An 11,831-nucleotide genomic window follows, 5' to 3' on the forward strand; every position below is an offset into this window, starting at 1 on the left:
GCTGCCCCATCCATTAGCGCGACCATTATTCACATATACATATGAGGTTACTGAAAATACCATGGCTTGGGTCAGGCACACCTTAGTCCTCAAGCTGACATCTTTGCTCTTCAATACTTTAAAAAGGTCTTGTGTACATCAAAATGTACAGCCTCAGAAATCCTATGCAGGATCACAATGAGTCAAAACCAACATGGTGGCACTTAATAAAAAGGCCAGATATAAATGTACAATTTAATGTTTAGTCACCTTTCAAACACCAATAACTTTGGCATTCCAATATGTCAAATAAAGAGAAAATTTCACATTTCACAAATCTTTGTGTAAAAAAATAAACACTCTTTTTAAAGCACACATGTACACTAGAAAAACCAAAATCCACACCCACTTCTATCAAATCGATTTGCACTCATAGTGGTCCCGCAAGGACAGAGCAAACTGCTCCCTGGAGTTTCCCAGGCTGTAAACCTTCACAGGAGTTGTTGTTGTTAAGTGCCATCGAATCAATCCCAACCCACAGCGACCTTACATATAGGGTTTCCAAGGAGCGGCTGGTGAGCTTGAACCACCGACCTTGCAGTTCAAAGGGCTTTGCAGTCTGGTGCATTAACCCACAGCGCCACACCAGGAGTAGGGAATGTCATTTTTCTCCTGAGGAGTGGCTGGTGAGTTTGAACTGCCGACCTTGTGGTGGGCAGCCCAATGTTCAACCCACTATGTCACTGAGGCTGTATCCTAACAGGTACTCAGAAATTTCACTTTTGAAACAGTGTACACTTACATAAATCAAATGTCTTCAATTTTATCTTCTCAAATGCAGCCAAAGTACTTACTTGATTTCAATGGACTCTGTGGTACAAATACACTTAGTAGGGACATCAGATAAATCCTGGTCCATGGGTTCATCTCCATTTGTCAAGCCAGATTCTAATTTGCTTTTTTCTTCTTCAGTAGCTTGAAGTTCTGGCACTAAGAAATCTTCTGGTCTAAATATAGATAATAGATACAGTTAACTAGTAAAATCAATTGCTGTAGGGGCAGCTACGACTCAGGACAACCCCGTGTGTGTCGGAGTCCATCGGTGCTCCACAGGGTCTACAAGGGCTGATTTATCACAAGCAGATTGACAGATCTTTTTTCTGAGGTGACTGTTGGTGGATACAAACACTAATCTCAGCACGATTACCATTTGTACCACTCTGAGACTCCGTCAGACTAGTTGGTGGTGGTAAGTGCTTTCGAGTTAGCTCTGACTCCTAGTGACCTTGTCAAGTTTCCGAAGAGCAGTTGATGGGTTTTAATTGCAGATCTTTAAATAGGATCCTACAGAGCCACACCAGGAGTCTGTCACACAAGTAGGTGACCTAATTTGTAGACATACATTTAATTCATGCCAATGCAATTTCACAGCCTTCATTTTCAGATGACAGCATTTATTATGTTCTACCTGGCAGTATCACTGGGGATGCACTTTTATAACACCATATGATTTCTGGAACTACGGAGGCCAGATGAACCCCTGCCACTAGTGCTCTGAGAAAATCATTAAAACTTAAACGAAAATATCTCCTGAAGTCTTCTCAAAACTGAATAATAGTTTAGCTTAACTAGTCAAAAAGGTCTGCCTCAAGCATTACGCTCTTTGAAAATCCTATCCATGTGGGATCTACGTGGTAACAGCAACTCAAAAGGTAAGACGGGGAACTTAGGGTGAGCCGTGAGCTCATGTTCACGAGGAGGAACAATTCGGACAAGTAGCTACGTCAGAATGGTAGCATAAGTGGAAGAACGGAAGCAGCGTCACTGGATGGTACAGGCAGAAACTGATACCTGGTGTATCTTCTGTTGTGTACAGTCTCAACACAACATCAGTAAACATAAAAAGAATCTTTTTCAAATATCATCACATGGGCCAGTGGCAAGATCTAGCCAGGTCAGCTAGGAGGCCTCAGTACTATTAGGAGGAGCCACAGAAACGTGCTGACAACAACGATCAGCAACTACAACCTAGCCCTGCATTCTTTTCACGGATTCTTTGGCTGCAGATCAGAGGTTTCCCTTGTCAATTCCCAGAAGGTGTAAGTCTCAAACTGACTTTGATTTCCTGAGTTCCAGATTACTCTTTATGTGCACGTTACCAAGAAGATGAAGATAAAAAATTATTAGCTCCCTCAAAAGCCTCTGTTTATTTCAATGTATATTTAGCACAGTATGTATCTTGTCATCTTTACTGCCACTACCAGAAGAATTCTGTTTTAAAAAAAAAACAACCTGAACACTTTCTATCTTCCTGCAATTAGTTAAGTCCCATCCCTGAATTCACCAACCAGTGAATCCAGGCCTCGGTCACCAGCACCCAGACCGCTAACCCCTAAAGTCCACCTAGAGTCTGTAAAAGCACTAACAATCACTTATGGTGCATTTACCATGTGACAAGGGCTTTGCAAAGTGCCTTAAAAACCCAACCTCATGTAATCCTATCTCCATTTTCCAGGTCCATATTCTAAACAGATGAGCTGCTTGGTAAGTGGGATGGTTAAGCAAGCTCACCAACTACATTCTTTCTCTCCATTATTCTGGAGGAGTCCTGTTGTGTGCTGTGGGTTAATGCACTGGACTGCAAGGTTGGTTTAAACTGCAAGGTTCAAGCTCCTCAGGTGCTCCTCGGAAACCCTATACAAGGTCACTATGGGTAGGAACTGACTCGACAGCACTTAACAACAATTATTTTGGAGGGCCAACAGATACTAGAATGCTAACTAAATCCAAGAATGATATTAAGTCCACTCTACACTCCAGACAGCATATGGAAATGTAAAGACAATAGAGATGAGGGACTTATTGGGCTAGCTAGTGAGGCAGAATCAGTAAAGTGTGAGAAGCTAGGTTTAACAACCTGGAGACCCGACAGGTAGGTGGAATAAGGCTGAAGGAACATGTGCAAAGATAACGACGTGACAGAACAGAGCAGAGGGACACTGAGAGAAGCCTGGTACTGGCAGAGCAGAGCACAAACACTGGTATGAAGGAGATCAGGCTAGAAAAGTAGGGAGGCAGCGGACCGTGAAAAGACACTGCACTGACTGAGGTGCTCGCCATTGCCCTGCAAGGCCCCGGCAGTTATACACACTACAGTAGAGATTTCACACATGTGATTAGAATATGCAATTACACTTGATTTGTCCAAGGATACCTCATTCCTCTTATAACTAAAGCATGTATGAAATACTATGTGAGACAGAGCTATTTCCCAAACAATACAATCACCATCAAAGTCCTTCCTATTCTAGCCCTTTCCTCAATGCAGATCCCTTTTTAAAGTGTGGGGGGGGAGGGCAGGGGAGAGTCAAGAGTGAGAATCTTTGATACCTTTCAGCTTCAAAACAAGAACAAAACAAAAACAAACCCACCACTTGAAGCAAGTTTAATAAAATGTTAATTGTAGAATCTAGGTGGTGGTGAATATATGGATGCTCACTATGCAGATCTTTGCATTTTGTATGTGTCTTTAAATTTTCCTAATAATAAATGTTGGGATAAAGAAAAAAAAAAAAAAAACTGCTGTCAAGTCAATTCATCTTAGTAATAAAGCTCTGTTTTCACTTACTACTCTCTAGATATTCTTTAATATATCTATTTTCACATTTTGGGCACGAAGTATTTATATTTGAATCTCAGAGACTCAGGAGCGAACCAGCTGCACACAGACCAGAAGCATACAATTACACATTGGCCTCTCTCTAGGTAGGAGAGAAAACCTTTGCTTGTTTTGCATACTTGATAATCTCTCCATACTCATCCCACTTAATTCTCTCTTCTGGAGCAGGAAACATAGGGTACGACTTTTTTGCCTGTTTGAAGAAACTTCCTTTCCGACTGCCCTCGCCTTTCATCATCAGGTCATGCTTAGTCTTATGGGCTGAAGGCTGATCAATATCTTCCTCAGCATCACTCTCATCACTGGAATCCATGTCTGCCCTGAGGGAGTTCCAAGAGATGAGGGTCATGAAATCCCAAAGAGATTCTGAATTTTTTTGGTATTTATAAAACTATTTTAAACTAACAATCAATATTATCTAACATTAATTTTATTATATTCAGTATGAGATTGTTACTCTATAAAGCGTAACATTAATACCAGCTAGTAAGTACATATTAATAGCATCATTTGGTAGTCTAACACCATTTTAAAGACCTCTTTCATAACAAAAGTAATGAAGTCAAAAGAAACTAAATATTCTTAATTAAACAAATTCTATTAGATATAAATTCTTCACCAGTTACACATATGACCTTATAGTTTGTCTGAAAATAACATACTCTTTTGACTGCTCAAGTTTTTTAGCAGCCTCTTTCTTCAGCTTCTCTTTTTCCAGGTATTCCTCAAGCTCCTTCCCTTCAAGCTTCACACGCTTCCGCAACTAGAGACAAAAGCAGACCCCGGGAAACACTGTTATTAGTAGGATAAGGCGCTGGGGGAGGGGTTTGAGGTATCATTACTGAACTGAATCACCAGTTTTACACGAAACTTTCCTCTGAGAGGATATACCTTTCCGATCCATGCGTAGATCCTATTTAGGTTAGGACTAAAATTAAGCTGTCACACTGCTAGGGTGGGTTTAACTTAAATCAAGCTGGTTAGAAATCATTTGTCAATCAGAAAAAGAAGGCACAGGTAAATATTTTTGTAATTTGTTATACGTGAAACCTACATATGACATGGATTTTAAAAGCCACAAAGGACAAAATGAGTAAATGAGGTAAAAAGAAAAAATCTGAAATCTCAGAAAATCAAGAGGCAGAAAAAACCGTGCAGAGCTATGACTACCGGGAATCACTTTTTCCTAAGCACACTTTCAAGGCAGTTAAGAAAATGATGATCAACTCATTAAACAAAAGACAACTTCCTGTGGCCCTTCCAACTGTCTTCTCCACGCAGTGGAATGAAGAAAACGACCACCCATTTTGTAGAAGGTGGAGATGCTGGCAACAGGGAAGAAGGATGAAAACTAAGGTGTCTACCCTGATTGTTTTTGTAATTTGGTCAGCTAACAAAGTAGTATATGTTCTCAAATTAAAATTGCTGTATTGGCAACTTTTTTTTTAGTCTTTCCCCTTCCTTTAATTATTATGATAAATCTTGGTGTGTAATAAAATTCAGCCAAGTCAGTGGTCCAATGCTTATAAACCTAAGGTCAAATTTGTATCTTGTGGAAAAGTTTATTGCAGGGATTCCTCTACAGAACTTTTTTAAAAGTGTTTTTAACCTTGAATTGTGCCATAATGGGTATGTTTTAAGAAAGCCAATTTGTGTATGATTTGTAGGTAAAGTAATACAAGCTGGTGCTCACAAGTGTGGAAAAAATTGAGTTCTGTTGCTAGAACTCCTGATTTCTCAGGCTTTGGCTTGCCTATAAAGCTGTATCATGCAAAAGTAAAAACAGACATTAACACATAGACGATTTACAAAATATCAAAGACAAACAGCTAAAGGTCAAGAAAATACCTAATTACACTTAACCGTTTTTCAACTTCAGAAATTTTAAATGTAAAATTTTATCTATGCTGTTAAGTGCCGTCGAGTCAGTGCCAACTCATAGTGACCCTCTGTATAGTGTTTCTAAGGAGTGGCTGGTAAGTTTTACCAGCCGACCTTGTGGTTCAAACCAACCTTGAGGCCAAGTGCTTATCCTCTGGTGCCACCCCAGGATTCTTACTTATCTACAGGCAGTGCTGATGATTCTGTGCGGAAAGCACACCTTCACAGACTCACTGTCTAGGGGAAAATTAGCCCGACCATGGTAGAAGGCAACCTGCCAAGATCCAAAAGAAGTATGTATGTGCTTGTCATCTGACACAGCATTTCTACTTCTAGGGATATGCCCTACTGAAATAATCACATGGAGGGCAAAGAAAAAACCAGTGCACTGCAGTAATGTTCGTAATAGTGAAACACTGGATACCACTTTGAAGTTCACTACATGTAATGATTAAGTCAATAACTCTCAACTGAACTGCTTTTAACTCATAACCACTGAGAACTGATGAGCCTGTCTGTAAGTCTTCACTCAGCTCACAATAAAAATGTAAATACATAACAACCTACTGAGAACCTCAGATTTAACATATCAGAAATTAAAACCGAGAAATTTAAAAACACTTTTTCGTGTAAAAATCATAAAGCCATGTGTACTATCATTAACACCATATTTTGAAGAAAAATAAAATTTTCAAAGCAGAAAAAAAAGAAAAAGCAATGTAAAGTGTGACACTGTTTCATTTTGGTGCCAATCTCTGTAGAGAACAGTTGAATTCTCACATCTGCTTCTGCCTTCAAGCTCCTGGAATACGTTGGTGTGATTAAAGTATCTCAAGAAAAGCCAGCCTCACGCAGATGTATACTTAGGAAAAAGAAAGGTATCTGGCAGCCTCTCCAGACAACTGTGGCCATCCTTTGACACAACAAAGCTTAAAAAGTCCTCTCCTAAAAGTCCACTATCAAGTGGAATCTGAAACCACGTCAGTAGACTTTCTATACTCTGGTACAGTCAAATGCACTGCCCTATCTTACATTTGGGCTGGACCTTTGATTCATGCGCTAGTTTGGAATATCGTGTACTGATTATTTGGAAAATATTGTTTTGTCAAGTTATGTAGGTGCTTTAAATGTTGACAATATAAAAAGAGTCACATGCAAACATCCCCAGTGAGTTCATTAGGAAATCAAGCTCACAGTGATAGATACTAATCTATATCTACTTCGGCTTTGTTGTTAAATGCCAGCGAGTCGGTTCCAATTCACACTGACCCTGTACTGGATTACCTAGTAGTGGCTGGTGGACCTGAGCCATCAAACTTAGAGTCAGCAGTCCAGTGCTTATCCTATAGCACCACATCAGCACCCCTTCAATTCTATTAGTCTTTATTCCTTTATCATTGTGCTCACTCTAAATGAGTAAGATGTGACCCAGGAGGGCAATAAATACAGATGAGAAAACCCCAGACACTGTTCATTCTTGTCTAACATGATCAGAAATCTGGTTCATCACACATTCATTCATTTACTCACTCATGAATACAACCAGCACATCTACTGAGACCCTCTTCCATGTCAGGCACTATTCTGAGTGCTAGAGATATAAAAAACAAGGACTTATTTGCCATGGAACTTGAATTCTAGTTGGCAGGGTGGGAAAGGAGACAAGAAACAGAAAATATCACATGGTGATAATGCTAGGAAAAATTACGTAAAACAACTAACTAGGTGGTTACTTTTAGAGTGAAGTCAGGTCTCCCTGAGGAAGTGACCTCAATGGAAGGAGCCAATCAGGTGCCTAGCACAGAAAGGGCACTACAGCAGAAGGAATGGCAAATGCACAGATCCTGACATTGCAGAGAACATGGAGGGACAGCAGATCAAGCAGAATAAGAGGTCAGAAAGGCAGGAAGGGATCAGATCATGTGGGCTCTTTTTTATCCAAGGCAAAAGGAAACCACTGGAGAGTTTAAACAAGGGAATGACACGATACGATGACTGATTTAAACAGATCTCTGGTTGCTGTGAGAGAAATGCATTAAAGGAGTGAGAAAGTAAAAATAGAAACACCAACTGGGAAATTACAGGACAGTCCAGGCAAGTTTATTTAGCATTGGTTAGGATGATGGTAGTGGAATTGGAAAACAGAATATATCTGGAAGAAACAGAAAGAAAACTTAAGTAATTTACAGTGATCAATAAATAGTCCATAAACACAATATTCTCCATCCTACTTTTGTAAGTAGTGACTGGGATCTAAGGCACAGGTATTGGCAGAGCAAAGAAGAATGATGAAAATTGAAGATGCTTGAAATCAATTAGAGCCTAATGGACTCATGGATCATGTGAACATCAGTTACCATGACCCTGAGACCTGAAGAACTAGGTGGTGCTCAGCTATCATTACCAACTGTTCTGAACGGGATTACATTGGAAGGTCCTGGATAGAGGGGGAGAAACTATGCAACAAAACTCAAAAATATAAAAAAGATCAGGTTTACTGGTCAGAAAGAGTCTGGAAGAACCCAAGACCATAACTCTCGGTCAGTGTTCAACTCTGGAATTGAACTCAACCCTGTAGCTCAATTGTCAGCCAAGCAGAGTAGAGGTACATAGGGGAGAAGACACCACCACTGTGAGGTATGCACACCATGGAATGGTCAATCATTCAAAATCGAAAAGGCAGCACTGAAGCAACGACAAAATTCAGAAGGGCTGGGAAAGAAGGAGAAATGGAAGCAGGGGAGAAAGTGGGATAAACGGTGTCACACTAAGGGGACTGCGATCCCTGAACTGAAATCAAGTGTCTGATCTGTTGAATATAAAACTGATGGTCTGCTCTATAAACCTTCACTCACTCCATAATAAAGTGAGATAAAGTCATCCTCGTCATCATCTAAAAATGATGTCTGCTGAGCTGCTGTTGAGTTGGCACCATACAGCAGAAGGCCCTGCACCTCCTTTCCAATCACTGCTGAATACTTGAGTCCATTGCTGTGGCCACTTTGTCAGTTCATTTCACTGAGGGTCTCCCTTGTTCTCATTGGTTCTCTGCCAGATAGGCATTATGTCAGCCTAGCAGTTACCCTTCAGAGTAGACAGGAGCCATCTGGGGTGCTAGTGGTAGTCTCTCTCTTGATCTGGGTGCTTGCTAGACAGGTATGTTTAAGTCGTAGAAACTGCTCATGCTGTACACTTATAATCTGTGCACTGTTTCGTATATATCTTATTTCAACAGACATATTTTTAAAGGCCTAGTGATTTGGCTTGAGCAAATATGTGGTTAAGTGCTGCTCTTCCCTGAGAAGGAGGAAGACTGAGAGACAAGCCAGTTTGGTGAGTGAGAGAAGGGAATTGTAAAAATTCTGTCTGGATGCGATCAAACCAAGGGGAAAAGTGGTAGGTAATGGAGAGAGAAGGGGTCATTTTAGGAGAAACAGAAACCCTCGGAAGGTGAGAAGAGAAAGAATCCCAACCGTAAGGATTACTTACTGAAAAAAATGAAAAAATTTGAAACATTCAAGCTCCAGTTGCTTCTGATTTCTTTAAATGCTTCTGAGTATCATTTTCTAGTTTTGGGGTTTTTTTTTAACTTTAACCACTTTTAATACTCTTATTAAAATGGCCGATTAGTCTTAATTGAATTTTTAGCAATTAAAATGTTCAATTTAATGTTTCATATCTGATGAAATGGTTCAAAATATTTTTTAGTTCTTTTAATTTCAGACAAGGGGGCTTAAAAAAATTTGTGGCAAAATTCCAATATCTTTCAATTCCATTTTTCCACAAACTTTTGAAGTTTCCTCATATTTCTAAATCAGTCCCTCGGAAGGCAGGCTTGTACTTTGGTGCACCTGTTTTCATTCCTTCTGCAGCTGTTTTATATTTATATAAAGCAAGATTGTAGTCACTAGTATTAATACTTTTCTTAAGTAGATTGTTGCTGTTGTTGTAAAGTGCCGTCGAGTCGATTCCAACCCATAGCAACCCTGGGTAGGGTTTCTGAGGAGCAGCTGGTGAGCTTGAACCGCCGACCTTGCAGTTCCAATGACTTTGCAGTCTGGCGCATTAACCCCCACGCCACCCCAGGACTCCCTGGTAGTAGATTAAGACATACTTATTGCTTAGTGTTTAACACAGTAAGCACTCCTTAAAACGCCTGCTATAAAGCTGAAATCAAAAAGCTGTCATTTACTGGAGGAATCCGAGACTATGACCCTGGACCACCCTTCAGGACTGGAAGGGAACTAACCCCTATGGCCCAATTGTCAGCCACGCAGTAGTAGCTAGGTCTATTGGGGAGAGAGGGGGAAGGAAGCACACAACAACACTAGTAAAGAATGCTCACCACGGAACGGCCAACCATTCAAGATTTACGATCAAAAGGGCAACATGTACCTAAGGACAAAGGTGAGAAGGGCTGGGAAGGAGAGTGGAATGGAAACAGGAAGCACAGGGAGGAAGCAGGAGAACTGCTGTTGCAAGGAGGAGATGCAGTCAGTCACTGAGCTGAAACACAGTGTGTGATTTGCTGAATGTAACACTGATGATCTATGTAAACCTTCACTCAATACATAAAAACGTTTCCCCAAAGAGCAGTCACTTAAACTTTGCACAACGCTGACAATAATTAAACATCCCATCCAGTGTCAATTATTATAAAATTGAGAGTTAGTGAAATGAGTTTTGAAAAATTGCTAAAATTTGATGGGGTGTGTATTAAGCAAAATCACCTTTTGGCATGTTCGTTATGTGGCTAGCTGGCTGACATCAGATGCCGAAGCAACTGACGATGCAGAAACAGAAGGCAGGGCATGTGTGGAGAGAGACAGGGAATTCCTGGCAGGCTGCTGCCCCGTCTCTGGGAAGTTTGAGACAAGGTCATGGGTAGAAGGTGAGCGCTGACAGTGAGGATGAGGAGAAACAAAGGTAAGAAACTGTCCTACTGAGTAGGGGAGAGGGTGCACCCCAGAGAAGACTGAGTGTTAATGCTGGGTGTCCTTTAGCTATGTGGGCTCACAAACCTGAAAGGGAAATCTGTCCACACAGTATGCCAGGGCTTCAAACCAGTTCATCCCAGTCCTACCTACTGAGAATTTACATATCTACATTTCCACCCCAGACATACCTAATCAGAATCAAATTTTAACAATAACTTATAGGACGACCCTGGTGTGGCACTGTAGGACAGCACTGGACTGCTAACCAAAATACTGGTGGTTCAAACCCACCAGCCACTCCTTAGAAACCCTATACAGGGTCACCATGAGTCACAACTGACAAGACACTGCTCATCAGCACACAACAATGTATGCCAAAAATATCACCTAGAGTGCTTGTTAAAGTACACACTCTAACTGTGGGTATGTAGGGTGGAAATGAAAGTTCTTATCTGGGGGGTCAAACCAGGCGAGGACTAAGCACACAGCTTACCTAAGGTCACAGTTCTGCCAGGTGGGTACAACCGAAGCAGGACGAGAATAAATGGTGTTGGGAACAAACAAGATGGTGGATGGGTGGAAGTGCAGTAAAGGAGCTCCTCCAACAACAACACAAAATACCCGATCAAGCAGGCTCAGGGGCTGGGCCCAGAACTCTGAACCACATATAAAGGAATATTGAGAAGGTTGGAAGGCTCACAGCTGGGGAAATTTGTGGCAGAAGCAAGAAATCTATTGCTTTCTAGTCCGGGATGCTCAGCTGCTCCAGGAGCCGCCATCTTGGGTGAGACCATGCGGGGGAAGGATCAGAGCGGCCACAGACGCCTGGCAGAAACACTGAGATAAAGGTGTGGACATTCTTTTCCTTTGGTAGCTGTTCATTGGTCCCTTGCTGTCTGTGCACCTCCATTCGGGTAACTATAGGGGTGCCTGAGCTAGTGGGCACCCTAGCCCCACCCTCGGAGGGTTCTACTACACATGGGCACAGATCGCCTCAAAATTTAAAGAGACAGTTTCCAATTAAAACCAAATGGCCACAGCTGGCCCTGAACTGTTTCCAACTAGAAAAAAGGCCTGAATGGGGATTGTGGAGCGGGACACGCAGACAAAAGGGGTAATAGACTAAAAATTAAATCCTAAGTTATGTCAAAATGACCAACAGTGGTATCTTGAAACTTCTCAGGAAGAAGAGTGAAAAGGGAAGCCTATTTCCTAATCACATCTACCTGGAGGCATTATGAAAGCATAAAAAAAATACCAAAATACACACCCATCTAAGTACTAATTCCACAGATAACCCCTGAAGATGCCCAAAAAACAGAAGCAGATGACCATATCTGCACATGTCCAGAAAC

General features: G+C 41.2%; 1 protein-coding gene across 1 annotated transcript in view; it reads right to left on the bottom strand.

Moving 5' to 3' along the window:
- Nucleotides 1–11,831, bottom strand: part of CPSF2 (cleavage and polyadenylation specific factor 2, 100kDa) — a 37,902-nt gene that overhangs the window by 10,005 nt on the left and 16,066 nt on the right. Inside the window, exons 8-10 of the mRNA XM_006839565.1 lie at nt 4,321–4,421; nt 3,778–3,978; nt 834–986 (exon numbers count right to left, since the gene is read on the bottom strand). Of these exons, the coding sequence (XP_006839628.1) occupies nt 834–986; nt 3,778–3,978; nt 4,321–4,421 (455 nt within the window). The remainder of the gene's footprint in view (nt 1–833; nt 987–3,777; nt 3,979–4,320; nt 4,422–11,831) is intronic.

This window comes from Chrysochloris asiatica, unplaced genomic scaffold (genome assembly GCF_000296735.1).
Source record: "Chrysochloris asiatica unplaced genomic scaffold, ChrAsi1.0 scaffold00025, whole genome shotgun sequence".
Taxonomy (NCBI): Eukaryota; Metazoa; Chordata; class Mammalia; order Afrosoricida; family Chrysochloridae; genus Chrysochloris; species Chrysochloris asiatica.